The 24,914-nt window shown below is 38.2% G+C and overlaps 1 protein-coding gene across 3 annotated transcripts in view; it reads left to right on the forward strand.

Annotated features, from left to right (window-relative positions):
• TMPO (thymopoietin) overlaps positions 1-12,408 on the forward strand; it is a 35,575-nt gene extending 23,167 nt beyond the window's left edge. The window contains exons 5-9 of one of the 3 annotated variants that reach the window (XM_008004337.3): positions 6,270-6,389; positions 6,488-6,583; positions 6,995-7,105; positions 8,421-8,509; positions 9,633-12,408. In XM_008004337.3, the coding sequence (XP_008002528.1) occupies positions 6,270-6,389; positions 6,488-6,583; positions 6,995-7,105; positions 8,421-8,509; positions 9,633-9,918 (702 nt within the window). In that variant the 3' untranslated portion in view covers positions 9,919-12,408. The remainder of the gene's footprint in view (positions 1-6,269; positions 6,390-6,487; positions 6,584-6,994; positions 7,106-8,420; positions 8,510-9,632) is intronic. The other 2 variants (XM_008004339.3, XM_008004340.3) reach the window with 2 other exon arrangements.
• Positions 12,409-24,914: the final 12,506 nt, after the last annotated feature.

The following is a 24,914-nucleotide window of genomic DNA, read 5'->3' on the forward strand; positions in this document are numbered from 1 at the left end:
GTAGCCTGCAATTACGGCAAAAGCAACTTTTTAATAAATGTCTCATTTGTGTTTGAGTCTGTGCTAAATGTAGTTCAAAACCAGTTATACAGCATTTTGAAAGAAATATTTTAATAGGTGGAAATATCAAGACACTTTTGATACAATTTCTTTAAAAAGCAATTGAAGGGTTTTATATTTGTGTCTTTGTCTCTAGATTTTTGACTTTGATTTTATGTTTGCCTGTCTTGTCTTCTGTGATTCTTCCCTAAACTCAGATGCTAGTCTGGTCCTAAGACTACAGTTTTCTTTCCTTATTTCAGATGAAAATTTACCTTTTCTATTGTGGGAGAGGCATTTCAGTTTTTCAAAAGGGAAATGTAGGAAACTAAGGAGAAAATAAGCATAGGTGTAAATGAACAGAGAACAAATTATTGACTAACCTAGTATTGTTTACAGAGAACAAATTATTGACTAACGTAGCATTGATTTGGCTGATGCTTTATAAGACAGCTATTCCTAGAGTCATTTTCCTTACCCTTACTATGTCTAGCTGGAAGATTTGTCTAGTTGGTTATCTTTTCCATCTCCTGTTTGTCACTTTTTTTGTTTGTTTGTTTGTGATGAAGTTTTGTTCTTGTCATCCAGGCTGGAGTGCAGTGGCGTGATCCCAGCTCACTGCAACCTCCAACCCTGCCGGGCTCAAGCGATTCTCCTGCCACAGCCTCCCAAGTAGCTGAGATTACAGGCACGTGCCACCAAGCCCAGCTAATTTTTGTATTTTTAGTAGAGGCGGGGTTTCACTCTGTTGGCCAGGCTGGTCTCGAACTCCTGACCTCAGGTGATCCACCTGCATCAGCCTCCCAAAGTGCTGGGATTACAGGCGTGAGCCACTGCGCCCGGCCTGTTTGTTGTTTTAAAATCAAATCCTTAGAGGAGTTATTCTTGATTCCTTAAAGCCAAGTCTCTCTCTTCATTTGATGTAGTTGATAAGTTGATTTCAGAACCATTTGTTAGAAATGATCTTTGTTACAAAAACGTACAGAGCATTGAATAAATGAAGATTTTGTTAACATAGAACCAAATACTGGAATACATATTTTATTGCTCTTTTATGTAGTAGTCCTAACAAATAGCTTCAGGAGCATGCTGAAGAATAAGGAAATAACAAGAGAACTTAGGAAAATTTGGTGAAGCACACCGAAACCGACAAGCATGGAGAATTTTGGTCCAGAGTTTGAAGTGAAGATGATGTGGTGCCAGCAAGAGCATGTGACTGATCAGATACTAGGTTTAAAGAAGGGGAGGAGACATAGTATTAAAGATGGTCTAAGGGATAATTGAGTTGACAAATCTAAACTGAGGGGCAGAATAGTCAAAGGAGTGTAAGTTTAGATGACAGGCAGAGTTAGACAGTGGCTTTATTGCAGAAAATTTAAAACATGTAGAAGAGTGGAGGAAGAGTTTAATGACCCTCCAGTCATAGATGTGCCGCAGTTGTCAGGGTTTTACCAGTCTGGTTTCATCACCCCACACTCTCCAGCTTTTTAAATTACTTTTTTTTTTTTGAGACTGAGTCTCACTCTATCGCCCAGGCTGGAGTGCAATGGCACAATCTCAGCTTACTTGCAACCTCCGCCTCCTGGGTTCGAGCAGTTTTCCTGCTTCAGCCTCCTGAGTAGCCGGGATTACAGGCTCCCGCCACCATGCCCGGCTAGTTTTTGTATTTTTAGTAGAGAACAGGTTTTCACCATGTTGGCCAAGCTGGTCTCGAACTCCTGACCTCAAGTGAGCCACCTGCCTTGGCCTCCCAGATTGCTGGGATTACAAGCATGAGCCACCGCGCCCGGCCTTAAATTGCTTTTGATTTTTTTTGTTTTGCTTTTTCCTGGAGTATATTAAAGCAATCTTTGACATGTTTCACACATTAAAAAGTCAGCATTGTAGCATATATCTCTGAAAGATAAGTGCCGTTCCAGTGACAATGCCAGTATCACACCTAATAAGATTAATAATTTATTCGTGTCTAATTCATGTTTAAATTCCTCTGGTTTCAGTAATGTTTCATTTATGATTATGTTGTTCAAATCAGGATCCAAACAGGATCCACATACCTGGTTTGATTTTTGGTTGTTTTTCTCGCTCAAGTCTGTAGCTATTACCACTGTAACTGTTTCTCTTCCCTCCATTTATTTGGTGAAGAAACTAGGTCATTACAGAATTTCCCAACATTCTGGGTTTGTTAGGTTGCTTCTTTATGTCATTTAATTAGCTTCTGTATTCGCTGCATTTCCTGTAGAGTGGGTTAGATCTGTAGTGAGGGTATGTAGTAAACCTTTCTGCGATATAAATTTTTTATATCTCTGCTATCCATTACAGTAGCCACTAGCTATTGAATACTTGGATGGTGACTGGTGGGGCTGAGAAACTCTGTTTTTCTTTGTTGTTGTTTTTGTTGTTTTGAGATGGAGTTTCACTCTTTTGCCCAGGCTGGTATGATCTCAGCTCACCACAACCTCCGCCTCCCAGGTTCAAGCGATTCTCCTGCCTCAGCCTCCTGAGTAGCTGGGATTACAGGCATGTGCCACCACACCCGGCTAATTTTGTGTTTTTAGTAGAGACGGGATTTCTCCATGTTGATCAGGCTGGTCTCAAACTCCCGACCTCAGGTGATCCATCCGCCTCAGCCTCCCAAAGTGCTAGGATTACAGGCGTGAGCCACTGCGCCCGACTGAAACGATGTTTTAATTTTAATTAAATTTAAATGGCCTCATGTGGCTAGTGGCCTACCATATTGGACGGCACAGATCCAGGGGGTTGGTCAGATCCACGTTCAGTTTCTTTCACAAGAATACTTAATAAATGATATTGTGGCCTTCCTGTTACATCGTTTCAGGAGGTATAGAATGTCTTTCTGAGGATGCTAAAATTAGTAATTGATTTAGGTGTTGAAAGCTTAATCCATCTGTTACAAAGTTCCACATTGCCCTTTCATTTAATGTTTCTAACAGTCATTGATGATGATTGCCTAGGTCTATTATTTTGAGATTTTTTATGTATTGGATTTATGATCAGTTACAGTCATCATTCTTTTTTGATGTTTACATTGTGCCATCTCTAGCCATTAGGAATTACTAAGTTGGTTCCTGTATTTTTTAATTTCTTCCCCCATTTATCTTTGATATTTGATAGTTCCTTGTTTTCTGGAACAGTAAGACATCCCAGGCTCATGTATGCTTCCTGCGTCATACCTGGAATCAGCCATGTTTCCAAGGAACCCTGATCCTTCTAATAGAAAATACTATTTGGAAGCAACAATTTGGATGCTGACATGTTCATTCCTAGTGGCTGTCATTGTTTCTGGGTCTTTTCAGTAGGTAGTGCTAGGTAAATCATGAATTAATGGTGACATTTCAAATTTTTAAATACAGGCTAATTTTGGGCATTATACTTGTATCTTTTTTATCTTATGCTGAATATCTTGGTTCTTCAAATGATATTGTTACTTACGTAAGTATCACATGTATGTGTTTTTAAATAATATGGTATTACTAGTAACAATAAGGCTGTTATATGTAATTTGGGATTTTGTTTTTCTTGTCTTTAGGACATATCCCACTAGAATGTAAAGTCAAAATACTGTACTTAAAGTCACTTGAAGTAATTTTTGTCTTTGTGTCATGCAGCCACCAACTTAATAGATTTTTTTTGTTCTCTAATACTAGGATTTTTTAATTATTATTATTTTTTAATTGTGTTGAGAGTATAATGTAGTTTTATATAGACAAAATAAGGTAGAGTTGGAATTCTGGCTTCTGTCCTTTTCCCTTCCATCTATAGATAACCATTTTTATTAAGTTTTGATTATATTTTGTTTCTTTTTGAAAATACAAGTAAATATATAGATTTTTATATGCTCCCCTTTTACATAAAATGCAGCCTGCTTTGTACATTTCCATTTTTAACCTAAACACATATCCTAGAGATCACTCCATATAAGAATGTAGCCATCTTCTTCATTGCTTTGTACAGCTGCATTTTATGTGTTGCATTTTATGGATGTACTGTAATTTATTTAACCACTCTCCATTTGGTGAATATTTGAGTTGTTTTCAGCTGTATGTTATTATGAATAATGCAAGGATGAACCATAGAGCAACATTTTGCATGTGTCATTGCATGTTTTTTGCCAGTTTATCTTGGGGAAGCCTACAAGTGAAATTGCTAGGTAATTTCACCATTACATTTCTCTGCATGTGAGTTGAAGCATTTTGCATTCCCACCCGCAGTGTTTGAAAGTACTGTTCTCAAATGGAGGAATATGAGGCTGGTGTTTTTTGTTGTTGTTGTTTTTTAATAAAGTTAGTATGAGTAACCATATTGGTCATGTTTTACTTAAATTGATAGTGAGGCCTTTAAGATGGCTTTTACTTATCTCAGGAGCTTTAGAAATTATATATTCCCAGACCCTGATGATATTCGATCTAATTGGTTATGGTAGTTGGGGGCATTTGCTTTTTCTTTTTTTTCTCTCCTTGATGATACTGTGCCACAAGGATTGAGAATCTCAGATTATAATACTACCTTTCCTTCTATTCAAATAGTAGGGAATTTGACTATTGAAAAGGACATACTCTGACCAGGCACAGTGGCTCATGCCTATAATCCCAGCACTTCGGGAGGCCCAGGTGGGTGGATCACCTGAGGTCAGGAGACCAGCCTGGCCAACATGGCGAAACCCCGTCTCTACTAAAAATACGAAAAATTCAGCTAAGCGTGCTGGTGCGTGCCTGTAATCCCAGCTACTCAGGAGGGTGAGGCAGGAAAATTGCTTGAACCTCGCAGGTGGAGGTTGCTGTGAGCCGAGATTGCGCCACTGTACTCTGGCCTGGGCGACAGAGCGAGAGTCTGTCTCAAAAAATAAAAATAAGAAAGCAGTTACTCTGTGTATGTCTGTAATTTGTTTACAAATTTCTCTTTCGACAATAATTTTGCATTCAGCAAATATTTCCTAGTTGATAGGATAAGGAACCCAGAGATTCAGATTGTGACTTAAAACTCTTATAATGTCAATTCTAAATATAGATAAATACAAAACAATGATTTATGAGACTATGTCTGTAACTTTTGGGGTTTTGGAAGTATTACTTCTAGCCATTTAGGCGTATTTATTGGATGACCACTCCTGTCACAAGATTAAAGTTTGAAAAAAAAATCTGTCTTTAAATTTAATAGACACTGACTTGGACATAAAACCATCAGTAATCTAGGTTAAATATTAGCGTGAAAGCAAAAGTGACAACAGAAGCACACTGTACTATAATACTGATCATTGACCGATGTTCTCTAGTTAAAAGAATTTAAAAGAATCATCTGGTAATAGCGGCTTCAAAACTGAAAACCTTGCTACTTGGAATGTGGAATTTCGGGCCCTACCCGAGAGCTACAGAATCAGAATCTGCATTTAACAAAAGCTTCAAGTGATTGATAGGCACATTACAATTTAAGAAGAACTGATCTAATGGGTTTTAAACTAGTATGTAAGAAATGCTGGATTTTTAAAAATGAGGAATGATCAGTGAAACGTAGAAATTAATCTGAGACTGAGATTCTGAGACAGCTGTTTTCTATCTTTCTGTAGTGACATGGATAGCGTTGAGATTTGAAAGTGACATTAGGCTTACATGTTTATTAAAGAGTGACCACAGGGTTTTTGTGGCTACCTAATTTTGTATCTGTTTCCAAGAAAAGTTTGACACCTGAGAATTTTTTAGTTCAAGTAAGCTATGTGTGGGATTATAATTTAAACTGATTCTACTAAAATGATTCTAACCATATGAAAATAATGTTTAGTCTATGCTAACAATTACAAGTTTGTATTTTTGTTCTAAAAGGAAACTGACTTATAATAGATGACTTTCTTGTAAGTCATGATCAGTCAGCTTTTTGTTTAGTCAGAGATGTATCTCCAATACTAGAACCAAATAGCAAACAGAGAGTCAAAAAGGGAACTGGTGATAGTTGATGTGCTTTTTTTTCCCAGCATTTTTATGATAATTTGTGAGCTACTATAGGTAGATTCTTCAGTGTATTTTACCACTTTTTAAGTGTTTTCTGATGCCTAAATACCAGTTCAATTAATACATTTAGGAATATTTTGAGGGCATAGCATCGTTTGTAAATGCTGGCATTTGGAGACTTATTTCCTGGCTTCTCAGTGTGCCAGTATGGCCATTATAAAAGTATTTGGTGTTAGAATATGACTTTTTAATGTGTTGATGCTTGAATAGAGCTATTCTCAAGCTGGAGTAACTGAAACTGAATGGACAAGTGGATCTTCAAAAGGCGGACCTCTGCAGGCATTAACTAGGGAATCTACAAGAGGGTCAAGAAGAACTCCAAGGAAAAGGGTGATGCAAGGCTTATTCCTTAGAATTGGGTTTTCAGATTGGTAGGGTTTTAGTATTATTTTATATTTATTGTTTTTGTTTTGTTTTCAAACTAACAGGTGGAAACTTCAGAACATTTTCGTATAGATGGTCCAGTAATTTCAGAGAGTACTCCCATAGCTGAAACTATAATGGCTTCAAGCAACGAATCCTTAGTAAATATGTTTCATAAACTATACAAGTGGTATTCTTTGTAAATTACCCTTTAATTGGAAATGGGGAGGTGGTGAATTTTCGCAAATCTCAAATTTACATTTTTTTTTTTTAACAATTTTAAACGGATTTTCCCCATGTAGTTCTGAATTTTAGGATTTTCCTATAATATTCAATTTATGTAAAGAAATCTAATTCATTGTACAAGAAAGTATAAGAATATTTTTTGTTAAAATATTTGAAGAATGAGGCTTCACATGTGAGGCACTAAGTTGTGTTTGTAGGCTCTGTTGCTTAAATCTTTACTAAGGGAAAATTTCTAATATTACAGAGATAAAATATCTTTCTTTTCTTTTTAAGTGTCTGTGTTATGTTTGGATAATTCTGAGTCTGAATAATTTGAATCTTGGCAGGTTGTCAATAGGGTGACTGGAAATTTCAAGCATGCATCTCCTATTCTGCCAATCACTGAATTCTCAGACATACCCAGAAGAGCACCAAAGAAACCATTGACAAGAGCTGAAGTAAATGAATACAATTTAGATCGATGCTATCATTGATCTTTCAAAGAGGAAATACTTCTATTTGGTTTTTTTTTTTTTTTTTTTTTTGGAGTGGGAGGGAGCAGAGCTTTCTTTGTTGGGTGGAGTGTGTAAATATGCATAAATTATTTTAAGGACACTTTTATTAGTGAAAACAGAAATTAATATAGTATGACATGCTAATACTATCCTCTTGCCACTGTATCCCTCTTAAGTTCCAGTTTTCAAGGGAGTGGTCATTTGTGTTCTGCTTATAATATGTTCTGTTTGTCATGGATGCAAGTTTGAAAGTGCTGCTGGGCTGTGAGGGAGGCTACACTTTATTTTGTTGACGGGTCAAATAAGACACTTTAAGATAACTTTATATGGTGCTGGAATGGGTTAACTCTTGTATAAGCTTGAAAGTACTAACTGCATGATGCATTTTAATTTGAATGAATCTTTACAAAAGGAGCTGAAACATTATTTTGTTCTGGACATAAAGGTAAACAGCAAAACAAGCTAAACATTATTTTATATATTTTTTAATTTGGGCATATTTCATTGAGTATAATTTTAAAACATAAAATTTGCTAAAGTTTCATGTTAATTGAGTATCTTCTGTATTTTATCTTTTACTACAGAATTCTTAATTAATGAAGAAACAATATACTTTTTGTTATTATTGGAAACAGAGTCTTGCTCCGTTACCCAGGCTGGAGTGCAGTGGCGCGATCTCAGTTCACTGCAACCTCTGCCTCCTGGGTTCAAGCGATTCTCCTGCCTCAGCTTCCTGAGTAGCTGGGATTACAGGTGCCCGCCACCACGCCCAGCTAATTTTTGTATTTTTAGTAGAGACAGGGTTTCACCATGTTGGTCAGGCTGGTCTCAAACTCCTGACCTCAGGTCCACCCGCCTCAGCCTCCAAAAGTACTGGGATTACAGGTGTGAGCCACCGTGCCTGGCCCAACGATATACTTTAATAGTAAAAAACAGAAAATCAGTGAGGGAATTAGCATTGCTATGTTAGATTACTGAATTTTTTCCCCCCAGTTATTTGAATGTGTAGCAGTTTTTCACTCCAATAACCACATATATAAGGTATCTTCAAGAAATTTGAAGTTTTTCAAATTTGAAATTTGAAATTCCAAGAGCCTTGGAAGCATGTGGATACCTAGATATTAATTTAGAAATGGCAGTTGTAAAATCTGTGATAGATGTAAGGGCATTTTGTTCTCTAAAACTTACTATTTATGTTTTAATTATTGCACGTTTACACTAAATTTTAACTTGTGGTTGTTTGTTTGTTTCTTATTAGGTGGGAGAAAAAACAGAGGAAAGAAGAGTAGAAAGGGATATTCTTAAGGAAATGTTCCCCTATGAAGCATCTACACCAACAGGAATTAGGTATTCAGATACATTGAAACAAGTACTAGCATATTCTAGTAGGGAATCTTTATTTTTAATTATTCATCGCAAAGTTACTGTACCTCTGCTCAGAATTAAGCTGTTCTTTTGGAGCCAGGTACAGTGGTACATGCCTATGGTCCCAGCTACTCAAGAGACTAAGGCAGGTGGATCGCTTGAGCCCGGAGTTCAAGACCGGTCTGGGCAACATAATGAGATTCTGTCTACTCCCCGACTCTTAAATAAATAAGTGAATGAACTGTTCTTTTGGGAGCAGTTTAATTCCCCTAAGCCCACCAGTAAATATTCTTGGAAGTTGAATGAGTTTCAAAATTGCAGTTGGTAAATGGAGGATTTTAAATAAATCATTTACTTACTACTTAATTTATATGTTAAAATCTAAACGAAAATCTAGTGAGAAATACTTTTTCCCCCTGAATTTCTCTTTAATAATTGAAAAGACTGTGTATATATATCTTAATTTTTAACTGAAAGAAACACAACCAAAACTATGTTTTGTTTTTCCTCTACTCCTAAACATTAGCTTTGAAGAGCCTTTCAGAAGGCAGTTTAGTGACTATTTATCAGTGTTCTGAATATTCTTTTCTAATAAAGGATGCATCTAACTTTTTTTTTTTTTTTTTTTTTGAGACAGAGTCTCACTCTTGTCGCCCAGGCTGGAGTGCAGTGACACTATCTCAGCTCACTATAACCTCCACCACCCAGGTTCAAGCAGTCCTCCCCCCTCAGCCTCCCGAGTAGCTGGAATTGCACCCGCCATTATGCCTGGCTAATTTTTGTATTTTTGTAGAGACAGGGTTTCACCATGTTGGCCAGGCTGGTCTTGAACTCCTGACTTCAGGTGATCCGCCCACCTCAGCCTCCCAAAGTGCTGGGATTAACAGGCGTGAGCCATCACACCTGGCCCATCTTTTAAAATAGAAAATGTGTAGAAGTTTTAAATATGCTGACTGACCTCACTGCTTTGTATGTATCAGTTTTCTCTACTGTTATCTCAGGGAGTGTGCTTGGAATTAGGAGTGGCAATGACATTTTATGTTATTTCTCTAAATCATGCCTTTATCTAAAATTATTTTTCTCTTCCTCCTTTCACTCCCAACAGTGCTAGTTGCCGCAGACCAATCAAAGGGGCTGCAGGCCGGCCATTAGAACTCAGTGATTTCAGGATGGAGGAGTCTTTTTCATCTAAATATGTTCCTAAGTATGTTCCCTTGGCAGATGTCAAGTCAGAAAAGACAAAAAAGGGACGCTCCATTCCCGTATGGATAAAAATTTTGCTGTTTGTTATTGTGGCAGTTTTTTTGTTTTTGGTCTATCAAGCTATGGAAACCAACCAAGTAAATCCCTTCTCTAATTTTCTTCATGTTGACCCTAGAAAATCCAACTGAATGGTATCTCTTTGGCACATTCAACTTGGTCTCCTATTTTTAATAACTGTGTTGAAAAACATTTGTGTACACTTGTTGACTCCAAGAACTAAAAATAATGTGATTTTGCCTCAATAAATGTAGTATTTCATTGAAAAGCAAACAAAATATATAGGAATGGACTTCATTAAAATGTTTTTGAACTTTGGACTAGTAGGAGATCACTTTGTGCCATATGAATAATCTTTTTTAGCTCTGGAACTTTTTGTAGGCTTTATTTTTTTAATGTGAGCATCTTATTTCATTTTTGAAAAAATGTATATGTTTTTTGTGTATTTGGGAAACAAGAAGGGCGAAACATGGTAGTGTAATGTGAAGCTACACATTTAAATACTTAGAATTCTTACAGAAAAGATTTTAAGAATTATTCTCTGCTGAATAAAAACTACAAATATGTGAAACATAATGAAATTCAGTAAGAGGAAAAGTAACTCGGTTGTACTTTTTGTAACTGCAACAAAGTTTGATGGTGTTTATGAGGAAAAGTACAGCAATAATCTCTTCTGTAACCTTTATTAATAGTAATATTCTTGTAGCCCTGTTATACTCACTTTTTAAGACACAGTATCATGAAAGTCCTACTTCAGTGAGACCCATTTACATACAGTAGATTTTTAGCAGAGATCCTTTAGTGTAACATACGTATTTTAGAGAATTGTTAGCTGGCTATACATGTTTTGAAAAGCTGTTTGGCTAGCTATAAGGCTATAATTGGAAATTTGTATTTTTTATTTACAGCAAAACATTTATTCAGTCATCCAGTTTGCTACCAAAATACGTTTTAGATAAGTGTGTGTATGTTTGTTTAGAAGTTAGAAATTGTAAACACTGGTCTTATGTTTCATTTGGATTCATTATTGCATTGTCTTGTTACCAGAAACAAATTTTGCCAGGCTTTAAAAAAAAAGCCCTATATTTCCCAGCATAATTTGATTAGAAAGTACAAAATGGACTGGGCGCGGTGGCTCACGCCTGTAATCCCAGCACTTTGGGAGGCCAAGGCGGGTGGATCACGAGGTCAAGAGATCAAGATCATCCTGGCCAACATGGTGAAACCCCGTCTCTACTAAAAATACAAAAAAAATAGTTGGGTGTGGTGGTGCATGCCTGTAGTCCCATCTACTAGGGAGACTGAGGCAGGAGAATCATTTGAACCCGGGAGACGGAGGTTGCAGTGAGCCAAGATTACATCACTGCGCTCCAGCCTGGCGACAGAGCAAGACTCCATCTCAAAAAAAAGAAAGTACAAAAAGGACTTGCTTTTATATTACATCATAAGCAGTAGTTAATAAAGTTGTATACTCTGAATAAGAAATGGGCATTATTATCATTATTATTATTATTTTTTTTTTTTTTTGAGATGGAGTCTTGCTCTTGTCACCCTGGCTGTAGTACAGTGGCACGATCTGGACTCAGTGCAACCTCTGCCTCCCAGGTTCAAGCAAGTTTCCTGCCTCGGCAGAGTGGGGGTTTCACAATGTTGGCCAGGCTGGTCTCGAACTCCTGACCTCAAGTGATCTGCCCGCCTCGGCTTCCCAAAGTGCTGGGATTACAGGTGTGAGCCACTGCACCCGACCGGCATTATGATTTTGTGTACTCTTGAAATGGTTATCTTTGTGGGTTTTTTGTTTTGTTTTGTTTTGGTTTTTTTTTGCTGAAACTTACCTCATAAATAACTTGGTTACGTAAAGTAGTAGGTGATTAAAATCTCAATAGAATCAAATAAAACATAAAAGTTTTAAACTGACTCATTTGAGTTTCAACTTTACAGTCATTGGCCATAAAGCACACTAAAAATGTAAGTTATTTTTAAATACATCTGAAATAAAAATACTGATTAAAAAGGAAGAAGCTGAAGATGTATATTTAGACCAGCACACAATTTTGATTTCAATTAGCCTTATTCTGATATTTAGCTTTTAGATCTTTTGTACACATTTTCATGTACTTTGCAGTTGAGACCAGAAAGACTTGTAGGTCTTTCTGCAGAATGAGTGGGTCCTTGCAAAGTGAGTGGGAAACTTACTCCTAGATCAGAAATGTTTGCCTGTCTGAGTAAAAGTGTTTCTTTGAGATGAGCCATAGAAGGGGCACCTTTTACCCAACTTTTCTTTGTTTTTAAACTTTGTTTCCCATACTGTTTTCAGTCTTTTGTTTATAATTAGAAATTGTGAGAAGCTTCATTTAGTGTTTAAAAATGTGGGAAGGTAAATCAGACTTAACATGTATGTAAAATCAATTCACTTAAAAGTATGGTCCAAATAGCAAAAATAGGACCAGGTGAAACATGTAGTCATTTTTTAAAAACATGTACTTGGTCTTTTGTGTGTGTCTGTTTTATTCCATTAGAATAAATGTGTCCTTGATGTAAATGCAAAGCATTTCTTCCTGATTAAATTGTAGATGTAGACTTTACAATATAATTCAATAATAAAAAGTAATTAACCTCTAGTTTTGTCGTTGCAATAAATGGTTTTCAGATAGCATAAACTGTGATTTCTGGATAACATTTCTTATGTGGTATTATGGATTATTGTGTTTTATTTCAGTCTGTTCATATGTCTTCTTATCATTATAATCAGGTTCTCATTTATTCAAAGGTAAGCAATGTGTCACAATTGTACTCACAGAATGACATTAAGAAGTGCTCCAAGACACCTCTCCCACACTTAGTTCCTTTTCCCCACCAGTTTTACTGTCTTTAGTATTTACCTATGACCCTTAGGATTGTTAGTCTTACTTTGAGACTAAGCCAGTGTCACTGTGATATGTCATGGAGCTGTACTCACAAGATGAAAGTGCCATTATGTCTTCGTCATTCATGTGTCCCAGAAGTGTTTCTCAAGGTAGTATAGACACCATAATTAATAAGAAAGCAAATCACATCAAAGACTTAAAACAACAAGTTTTATTGCATGCTTACCATGTGCCTGGGTACTTTTCTGTGTGCTTAATATGTATTCACTCAATCCTCACGATAATCCTATGGAGTAGGCATTTTTGTAATCTCATTACAAATGAGGAAATTGATGGTTAGAGGTGTTAAGAAACTTCATCATGTTTGCATACAGCTGAGAAGTGATGGATCTGGTTGCATGTGATATGGCAGGAGGGAACCTAAAAGACCAAACAATTCTGTTTACATGCTTTAAACCAGTTCTTCTGTGTTCAGCCCTGCTCCTTTCACAACTTTGGTGGTGCCTTTTAAGTTTCAAACTTCTGAAGCATTCTTTTGGGTAAAGTAGCTCACCCCTAGGTTTTTTTGTTTTTGTTTTCTTTGAGACAAGGTCTCACTTAATCTTTCTCTGTGGCTATTTAAATTTAAACCTGGCGGAGTGCGGTGGCTCACGCCTGCAATCCTCGCACTTTGGGAGGCTGAGGCAGGCAGATCAGCTGAGGTCAGGAGTTGGAGACCAGCCTGGCCAATATGGCAAGACAATTTTTAATCTCTACTAAAAATACAAAAATTAGCAGGGTGTGGTGGTGGGTGCCTGCAATCCCAGCTACTCGGTAGGCTGAGGCAGAAAAATCACCTGAACCTGGGAGACAGAGGTAGCACTCCAGCCTGGGTGACAGAGTGAGACTCCATCTCAAAAAAATAATAATAATTAATAATAAATTTAAGCCTTTAATTTTGTTAATTCTTTTTCTGTTTCTTAATCTTTTTTTTTTGACGGAATCTAGCTCTGTTGCCCAGGCTGGAGTGCAGTGGCGCCATCTTGGCTCACTGCACCCTCTGCCTCCCGGGTTCAAGTGACTCTCCTGTCTCTGCTTCCCGAGTAGCTGGGACTACAAGTGCGCCAACATGCCTAGTTAATTTTTGTATTTTTAGTAGAGACGGGGTTTCGCCATGTTGGCCAGGCTGGTCTTGAATGCCTGACCTCAGGTGATCCTCCTAAAGTGCTGGGATTACAGGCGTGGGCCACCACACCTGACAAGTTTTTTTTTTTTTTTTTTAATCTTCCAAGCAGCTTTTTGAAGTATCTTTTGCTGTCTCACTCTACCTTTTTGTCATTGTGTTAAACACTTTTTTATTCCCTTGTCAGTATTCAAGTCTCAGTAGAAAGAGGCTGTAAGCCTGTCACCTTGAATTGATGGTCACTGAGAGCTTTTCAGAATTCACGTATCATCCTTTCCACCAACGATTTGTGGAGAAAGTAGAGGAGCAGACATAGGGTTTGAGTGCAAGGGGACTCCATGTGTTCTGTTAAGTTCTCCTGATTATGGAATCATTAGTTGAACTGACAACATTTATACTATATTTACAGTGTTTTTAAATGGATTGAAATTTATTGGTTACCAAATTTTGACACTTAATGCAACAGCCATTTGATGCTTCCTCTGTGGTAAATACAATGTGTAGTTGATGGTGCATGGGTACAGTTTTAGAATTTTCTTTGAACTTATGTTGAGGCATTCTTTGGGGAAGTTGTTTATTTTAAAAGCATTTGACACTTGGTGTGGTAGCGCATGCGTGTAATCCCAGCACTTTGGGAGGTGGGAGGCCGAGGTGGGCGGGTCACCTGAGGTCAGGAGTTTCAAGACCAGCCTGGCCATGGCGAAACCTTGTCTCTACTAAAAATACAAAATTAGCTGGGTGTAGTGGCACATGCCTGCAGCCCCAGCTACTCAGAAGACTGAGGCAGGAGAATCGCTTGAACCTAGGAGGCAAAGGTTGCAGTGAGCCAAGATCGTGCCATTGCACTCTAGTCTGGGTGACGAGCAAAACTCCGTCTCAAAAATAATAATAGGCTGGGCGCGTTGGCTCATACCTGTAATCCCAGTACTTGGGGAGGCCGAGACTGGCGGATAACCTGAGGTTAGTTCGAGACCAGCCTGACCAATATGATGAAACCCCATCTCTACTAAAAATACAAAAATTAGCCAGACCTGGTAATTAGCCGGGCGTGGTGGCATGTGCCTGTAATCCCAGCTACCCAGGAGGCTGAGACAGGAGAATTGCTTGAACTGAGGAGGCAGAGGTTTTAGTGAACCGAAATCTTGCCATTGCACTCCAGCCTGGGCAGAAAGGGCAAAACTCCATCTCAAAAAATAATAATAAACATAAAGATTGAAGCATATTGTCTATTAATAACTTATTTAAGTATTGCTATTCATTATATTGAGAGAAACTAATAATCACCTTATAGTCAAGTAAAAATGTGCTTATTTGGCATAAATCAAAGCTGAGTATGAAAATTCAGTCCTGACAATAGACCACTAATGACTTTATTGTCCAGATATTAACACATTGGTCTTGTGACAGTGAATACATTTTCCTTCCTTTTGGAGGAAGGGGATGTAAGCCTTTAGCAGCTATAAATGCATTTCCAACTTACGTTTATGGTGGGTTTATTGGGACATATACCCCATCATAAGTTGAGGAACATCTGTACATGTCACATCATGATGGACCCAACAGACAATGTTGAATGGAGCTAGCCGGGAAAAAGTAGGGCATTATTCCATTCAAAATTCTTTATGTAGAAAAGCAAAAATAGTCCATGGCAATAGAAGTCAGAATACTACTAATCTTTAGGGAGGAGTATGAGAGATTCTTGCAAGGTGATAGAAATGTTTCGTGTCTTGGCCAGGCGTGGTGGCTTTTGCCTGTATTCCCAGCTCCTGGGAGGCCAAGGCAGGAGGATCACATAAGCCCAGGAATACAAAACCAGGCTGGGCAACATAATGAGACCCTATTTCTTTTCCTTTTTTTTTTTTTTTTTGTAGGAAAAATACAGGTGTGGTGGCGCATGTCTGTAGTCCCAGCTACTCGGGAGACGACCCTATCTTTAAAAAAAAAATTATCCAAACTGAAGCAGAGAGAGGAAAAGGCTAAAAGGAACCTCAACAAAGCCTCAGTAACCTGTATGTGAGACAGTATCTAGCAGTCTTTTTTTTTTGCTTGAGATGAAGTTTTCACTCTTGTCCCCCAGGCTGGGTGTGATCTCGGCTCACGTCAACTTCCGTCTCCCAAGTTCAAGCGATTCTCCTGCCGCAGCCTCCCGAGTAACTGGGATTGCAGGCATGCACCTCCACTCCCGGCTAATTTTGTATTTTTAGTAGAGACGGGGTTTGTCCATGTTGGTCAGGCTGGTCTTGAACTGCTGACCCCAGGTGATCTGCCCACCTTGGCCTCCCAAAGTGCTAGGATTACAGGCGTGGGCCACTGCGCCCGGCCAATATCTAGCAGTCTTTCATAGATGTAATGGTAATACCAAGGGAGGAGAGAGAGTGCAAGGGGAAAAAAATTTCTTAAGAAATGGCTGAAAATTTACTAACTTCGTAGAAACAATATAACCCCAAGTATAGGACGTTCAAGTGACCCCAAAACAAAGTCAAACAAGGCAATTTTAGTGAAGCTTTTCAAACAATGAAAGACAACTTAGCAACTGGAGAAAACTATATACATGACATGGGTAAACAACAATTAGTTACTACTAATTAGTAATAGTGCGAGTCAGAGAGTAATGAAACATCTTTAAAGTGATGAAAGAAATACCAGTGTAGATACCCAGCAAAAATATCCTTCAAAATAAAGGTATCTTCAGGTAAAACTACAAATGGAAAAGAATACTAGATTTAAAACTGGAATTACACAAAGGAATGAAGAGTGCCAGAAATGGTAAATTCATGGCTAAAGACTTAATTGTTTTTATTTCTTTAAAAGGTAGTTTACTGTTCAATACAAAATTGTAATCTTGTATTGTGGGATATGAAATGTAAAATACATGTCAATAAAGAAAATGAATATTGTTATCAAGTTCTTGTATGTAGATTAATATTATTTGAAGATAGACTATAGCAGGTTAAAGATGCATATTGTAAACCCTAAGGTAGCCATTAATAACAAAACAGGTAAAGCTAGTAAACCAATGGAGTACATAAAATGTAATACTGAGAAAAAGACTCAATCCAAAATAAAATGGGAAAAGAGGAAAAAACACTGGAGGGTTGGAAAAAGTAGAAAACAAGTATAAGATGGTAGTCTTAAATCCAACTATAGATGCTCCTTGATTTACACTGGGTTTATCCAGGTGTTACACCATCATAAGTCAAGGGATATACTCAACTTGTGTTGCTTTAGCAGCATCATAAAATCGAAAAATGGTAAATCGAACTATCTTTTTTTTTGTTTGTTTGAGGCGGAATCTTGCTCTGTTGCCAGGCTAGAGTGCAGTGGCACAATCTTGGCTCACTGCAACCTCCCCCTCCTGGGTTCAAGCGATTCTGCCTCAGCCTCCCGAGTAGCTGAGACTACAGGCATGCGCCACTACATGCAGCTAATTTTTTGTATTTTAGTAGAGATGGGGTTTTACCATGTTGGCCAGGATGGTCTCGATCTCCTGACCTCGTGATCCATCCGCCTCAGACTCCCAAAGAGGTGGGATTACAGGCGTGAGCCACCACACCCTGCTTCGAACTATCTTAAATAAGGGACTGTCTGTATATCATTGTATTAGAAGTGATTTAAGAAAGTTTATGGATTTGTGTTGGGCCACATGAAGCCGTGGGCTGCGGGTTGGACAACTTTGGTCTAAATTAAAAGTTGGAGATTGTCAGATTGGATTTTTTAAAGTAAGATCCAACTATATGCTGTCTACAAGAAACATTTAAAATATAGAGTTACAGGTTTAAAATGAATGAAACAGTACACCATGAAAAAACTATAATAAATCCAGAATGGTTACATTAATACCAAAGTAGACTTTAAGAAAAGGATTATTACTGTAGATTTTTAAAAAGACACTCAGGCCGGGCATGGTGGCTAACGCATGTAATCCCAGCACTTTGGGAGGCCGAGGTGGGCAGATTATGAGGTCGGGAGATCGAGACCATCCTGACTAACACGGTGAAAACCCGTCTCTACTAAAAATACAAAAAAATTAGCTGGATGTGGTCGTGGGCGCCTGTAGTCCCAGCTACTTGGGAGGCTGAGGCAGGAGAATAGCGTGAACCCGGGAGGTGGAGCTTGCAGTGAGCTGAGATCGCGCGACTGCCCTCCAGCCTGGATGACAGAGTGAGATTCTGTCTCAAAAATTAAAATAAAAATGAAAAGACATTCATAAAGGGTCAGTTTATTAAAAAGACAAAATCCTAAATGTGTATGCACCCAGTAACAAAACTTCCAAATACATGAAGCAAAACGTGACAGAATCAAAAGGAGAAATAGACAAATACCAAGTCTAGTTGGAGATTTCGACACTCTTCTTTCAGTAACTATTATAACAAAAATTCAGCAAGTTTATAAAAGACATTAAAATACCTTCAACTAATTTGACATAATTGACATTTATAGAATGCTACATCCAATGACAGCAGAATACACATTCTTCTCAAAGGCACATGGAGCATTCATAAAGATACAATTTTTGTTGGGTAATACCTCTCAATGAAGTCTCAAAAAATTGGAACAAGCTATACTTTCTCATCAGGGTAGAATTAAAAGTCAACAAAAAGATACCTGGAAAATCCTCAAATATTTGGAAGTTAAATACCATAATTAAATCCATAGGCCAAAGAAATCACAAGGGAAAGTATTTTGAACCAAATGATAATGCAAATAATAATGCAAATTTAATATAATTACATGTATCTGCATACACAGAAAATATTTGCATTATATAGATCTGACAACTTGTATTCAGAATATATAAAGAAAACCTAAAGAATTGTCCAGGCATGGTGGCTCACACCTGTAATCCTACCACTTTGGGAGGCCGAGGCGAGTGGATCACGAGGTCAGGAGTTTCAGACCAGCCTGGCCAATATGGTGAAACAATCTCTACTAAAAATACAAAAGTTAGCCGAGCATGGTGGCGCACGCCTATAGTCCCAGCTACTTGGGAGGCTGAGGCAGAAGAATCATTTGAACCCGGGAGGCAGAGGTTGTAGTGGGCCAAGATTGCACCACTGCACTCCAGCCTGGGTGACAGAGCAAGACTCCATCTCAAAAAAAAAAAAGTCGAAAGAATTGCAAGTTTCAGCAGATATTTAACAAAATATAGGAATGGCTAATAACTACTGGTGCAACATTATTAGTATTCAGAGGAATGCAAATTAAAATTACGATGAACTACGTACCCATTGGAATGGCTGAAATTAAAAAGCTTGACAACAAAATATTGATGAGGATGTGGAGAAGCTGGAACTCATACATTGCTGGTGGGAGTGTAAAACATTTGAAAAACAGTTTGGCAATTTTTGTATATTGTTAAGCATACACTTACCGTAAGATGCAATAATTCCACTCCTAAGCATTTTCTGAAGAGAAGTGGAAACGTCTACAGATCTTTTATTCGTAGTAGCAAAAGAACTAGAAACAATCCCAATATCTAACGAAGCACAATGGTTAAATTCTAGTATATGCATTCAGCCAGATTTAAAAAAGAAGTATTGATACACACAACAACATATGTGAATCTCAAAAATGCTGAGAAAAAGAAGCAAGGTGTTGCCGGGCACAGTGGCTCACGCCTGTAATCCCAACACTTTGGGAGTCCGAGGCGGGCCAATCACCTGAGGTCAGGGATTTGAGACCAGCCTGGCCAACATGGTGAAACCCCATCTCTACTAAAAATACAAAAATTAGCTGGGCATGGTGGTGTGTGCCTCTAATTCCATCTACTTGGGGGACTGAGGCAGGAAAATCGCTTGAACTCTTGAGGCTGAGATTGCAGTGAGCCAAGATCACGCTACTGCACTCCAGCCTGGGTGACAGAGCGAGACTTATGTCTCAGAAAAAAAGAAGAAAAAGGGGCTGGGCACAGTGGTTCACGCCTGTAACCCCAGAACTTTAGAAGGCTGAGGCAGGAGGATTGCCTGAATCCAGGAGTTCAAGACCAGCCTGGTCAACATAGTGAAACCTCATTTCTATTTAATATATATATACTTTTTAAATATATGAAGTTATACATACATACATATATATGTAATTTTTTCTTTTGAGACAGAGTCTCACTCTGTTGCCCAGGCTTGAGTGCAGTGACCAGATCTCGGCTCACTGCAACCTCTGCTTCCCAGGTTCAAGTGATTCTCTTACCTCAGCCTCCCGAGTAGCTGGGATTACAGGCGCATGCCACCACGCCCAGCTAATTTTTGTATTTTTTAGGAGAGATGGGGTTTTGCCATGTTGGCCAGGCTGGTCTTGAACTCCTGATCTCAGGTGATCCGCCCTCCTATATGTGTGTGTGTGTCTGTGTGTATATGTATATGTGTGTATATATATAGAGAGAGAGAATCAAGAGAAGTGGAAACGTGTGTGTGTGTGTGTGTGTATGTATTTTTTTTTTTTAGTATAAAAGGAGAGGAGACGTCCATTAGTTCACTAGACAGTGACACCTCCCCAATGTTGTAGAAAGTAATTTTGCATGGGGGTATTTGGTTATTGTATAGCAATCGATAACATATATACAGAACACATAACAAAGACAAGATGCATGTTGTTTTAGTTTTCTATTGCTACCATTGAAAGTCTAGCAGCTTGAAACAATGCCTACTTAATATCTCAGAAGTTCTGGCTCTGTGTGGCCCCTCTAGGTTCCTTGCTTAGGGCCTGGTAGGACCAAAATCAATGATCCAGCAGAGCTGCATTGTTTACTAGCGGCTCTGGGGAAGAATTCCCATACAAACTCATTCAGGATGTTGGCAGAATTCAATTCCTCCTTGGGGTTTCCACCTGGTCCCCTCTGTCTCCAAGCCAGCAAAGGAGGATTGAGTCTTCATGCTTTTTTGAATCTCTCTGACTTTCCCTTCTGTCTCCTTCTTCTGCTTTTCAGGGTTCATGTGATTATACTAGGCCTATCTGGGTAACTCAGAATAATTTCCTGATTTTAACAATCACATCTATGATATAAAGTCCTTTTGTCATATAGTGTAAAGCATTCACAGGATTAACACCAGCGGCTGAAGGTCATGGGAGTAAAAATTCTGCCTACTGCACATGTTCCTGGAAACATTAATCAGAATTGACCATATGCTGAGCCATAAAGCAGGATCCCAAAGTTTCAAAAGAGTGCAGTAATTCATAATATGTTCTCTCAGTACAGTGGAACTGAACTAGAAATCAATAAAGAACGATATTGATAAAATCCCCAACTGCTTGGAAATTAAGCACTGCACTTTCAAATAACTCATGATTCAAATAAACAATTGCAAAAGAAACTAGAAAATATTTTGATCTGAATGATAATAAAGATACACGGGGTGTAATCAGTGATTAGAGTGAACATTATGTGGTAAAATTTGGAAAGCTTTCCATTTGAGATCAAGGATAAGACAAGGATGTCCACCATCACCAGTTTTATTCAAGATTGTATTGGAATTGATAAAATAACAATGAGGCAAAAAAAAAAAAATAGTCCTGAGTCGCTTAACAATGGGGATTCTGAGAAATGAATCATTGGAACACTGTAGAGTATACTACACAAACTTAGATGGTATAGCCTACTACACACCTAGCTGATATATAGCCTATTGCTCCGAGGCTGCAAACTTGTACAGCATGTTATGGTACTGAATACTATAAGCAAATGTAACATAGTGGTAAGTATATGTGTATCATATTTAAACAGAAAAAGCATAGTAAAAATACTGTATGAAAGATTTAAAAAAAAAAAAAAGGTACACCTATGTAGGGCAGTTACCATGAATGGAGCTTGCAGGACTGGAAGTTGGTCTGGGTGAGTCAGTGAGTCAATGGTGAGTGGATGTGAAGGCCTAGGGCAGTTCTGTATGCTACTGTAGACTTTATAAACACTGTGCACTTAGGCCACATTGAATTTATTTTTAAATTTTTAAAATTTTCTTTCTTCAATAGTAAATTAACCTTAGCTTACCAAAACTTTTTTTTTTTGAGACTCACAATCTTGGCTCACTGCAACCTCCACCTCCTGGGTTCAAGTGATTCTCCTACCTCAAAGCCTCCTGAGTAGCTGGGACTACAGGTATGCGCCACCACACCCAGCTAATTTTTGTATTTTTCATAGAGACAGGGTTTCACTATTTTGGCCAGGCTGGTCTTGAACTCCTGACTTCAGGTGATCTGCCTGCCCCAGACTCCCAAAGTACTGGGATTACAGGTGTGAGCCACTGCCCCCAGCCAACTTACCAAAACTGTTCTACTTCATAAATGTTTATTTTTTAAACTTTTTTACTTTTTTGCGATAATACTTAAAACACAAATACATTGTACAACTGTACAGAAATATTTTCTTTCTTTGTATCTTTATTCTATAAGCTTTTTTCCCTTTTCTTTTTAAAATCATGGTATGGGTTTGCTTTTCCTGTTATAAGCTTTTTTCACTTTTTAAACTTCTTTGTTGAAAATGAATACATGAACACATACATTATCCTAGGCCTACACAAGGTCAACATCAATATCACTGTCTTTCACCTGCACATCTTGTCCCACTGGAAGGTCTTCAGGAGTCATAACACACATGGAGCTGTCATTTCCCGTGATAACAATGCCTTCTTCTGGATACCTCTTGAAGAAGGACCTGTCTGAGAATGTTTTACAATTATCTTCTTTTTTTTTTTTTTTTTTTTTTGAGACGGAGTCTCGCTCTGTTGCCAGGCTAGTGCAGTGGTGCGATCTCGGCTCACTGCAACCTCTGCCTTCCGGGTTCAAGCAGTTCTCCTGCCTCAGCCTCCCGAGTAGTGGGACTACAGGCACGCACCACCGTGCCCAGCTAATTTTTGTATTTTTAGCAGAGACAGAGTTTCGCCATGTTGGCCAGGATGGTCTCGATCTCTTGACCTCGTGATCCGCCCGCCTCTGCCTCCCAAAGTGCTGGGATTACAGGCGTGAGCCACTGCACCTGGTCTTAATTTTCTTTTAATAAGTAGAAGGAATATACTGTAATGATAAAAATTACAGTAAACACATAAACCAGTAAGTCATTTATTATTATCAAATATTAAGTACCGTACATGATTTTGCTGTACTCTTATATGACTGACCGCACAGTAAGTTTGTTTACACCAGCATCGCCAGAAATATGTGAGTACTGAATTGTGCTACAACATTATGATGGCTACAGTATCGCTAGGCAATGAGAATTTTTCAGCCTCTTTATAATCTTTTTTTTTTTTTTTTTTTTTTTTTTTTTTTTTTGAGAGGGAGTCTCGCGCTGTCGCCCAGGCTGGAGTGCAGTGGCCAGATCTCAGCTCACTGCAAGCTCCGCCTCCCGGGTTCTCGCCATTCTCCTGCCTCAGCCTCCCGAGTAGCTGGGACTACAGGCGCCCGCCACCTCACCCGGCTATTTTTTTGTATTTTTTAGTAGAGACGGGGTTTCACTGTGTTAGCCAGATGGTCTCAATCTCCTGACCTCGTGATCCGCCCGTCTCGGCCTCCCAAAGTGCTGGGATTACAGGCTTGAGCCACCGCGCCCGGCCAATACCTCTTTATAATCTTATGGGACCACTGTTGTATATGCAGTTCATCATTGACCAAAACATCGTTAAGCAGTATATAACTATAAAAAGAAAGCCTGGAAAGAATGCCTCCTGGGTTCATGTCATTACTCACAGATGACATGATCGTAATGCAAAAAAGCTGAATCTGTAGAAGAACTATTATAATTAATAGGTTTAATTAGAAAGGTCTCTAAATATAAGATTATTACACTAAAACCAGTTGTGTTGCTGTGTCAACAAGAAACAAATAGAAAATGAAATTTTGAAAAGTATCACTTATAATAACACCAAAATATATCAAAAAACATTAAATCTAACGATGTCAAAGACCTTTGCACTAGAAACTACAAACCATTGAGAAAAAAATAAAATAAATACCACATTTATAGATTGGAAGAGTTAATGTTGTAAAGATCTTATTTCTTCCCAAATTGATCTACAAATCCAATGTAATCCCAGTCAAAATTCCAGCAGATTTTTGGTGTGGAAATTAACACAACATTTTGACTTAGTTGATTCTAAAATTTAGATGGCAATGCAAAGACCAAAGAATAGCTAAGGCAAACCTAAAGAAGAACAAACCTGTAAAATGACACTGACTGCTTGATAGCATGCCCTATTATAAAGCTGTGACAATTTAGACACTGTGGTTTTGTTCCAACAATAGACAAAGGGGCCAGTGGAACACAACAAAGAATCCACAGACAGGCTGAAGGGTCACCTGACAGATGACAAAGTCAACACTACACAGCAGTGGAGAAAGGCTGGTCTTTTTTGGGATGGGTCAATTGACTATCCCTGTGGAAAAACATTAAACTTGATCCCTACCTCACAATCATTTAAAAGTTACTTTTATTATTTATTTATTTATTTATTTATTTATTGTTGAGATGGACTCTCGCTCTGTCAACCAAGCTGGAGTGCAATGGCATAATTTCGGCTCACTGCAACATCCGCCTCCTGGGTTCAAGTGATTCTCCTGCCTCAGCCTCCCAAGTAGCTGCGAGTACAAGCGCCTGCCACCACGCCCAGCTAAGTTTTGTGTTTTTAGTAGATACAGGGTTTCACCATGTTGGTCAGGCTGGTCTTGAACTCCTGACCTCAAGTGCTCCCCAACCTCGGTCTCCTGAAGTACTGGGATTACAGGCGTGAGCCACCATGCCTGGCCTAAAAATTACTTTTAAAAAAAAGTTAGTTTCAGAAGTATTATCCTTAAAATTGGAAAGGTAAAGCAATAAATATTTTAGAAGAGAGCATAGGAGAATATTTTCATAAATTTTGAGTAGGTAAAACTTTCTTAAATGTTTTTGAAAAGTAGTAATCATAATTAAAATAATTCATACATGGGACTATAGTAAAATTAAAAACTTCTGTTCACCAAAAGACATCACTGAAAGAGTGGAAAGGCAAACCAAAGAGTGGAAGAAAATATTTGCTATACATGGGTCTGATAAAGCAGTCATATCGGAAATATATGAAGAACTTCTACAAACTGATCTTAAAAAAAATAAATAAAACTGGCCGGGCGCGGTGGCTCA

The sequence above is a fragment of the Chlorocebus sabaeus genome, chromosome 11 (genome assembly GCF_047675955.1).
Source record: "Chlorocebus sabaeus isolate Y175 chromosome 11, mChlSab1.0.hap1, whole genome shotgun sequence".
NCBI classification, from domain to species: Eukaryota; Metazoa; Chordata; class Mammalia; order Primates; family Cercopithecidae; genus Chlorocebus; species Chlorocebus sabaeus.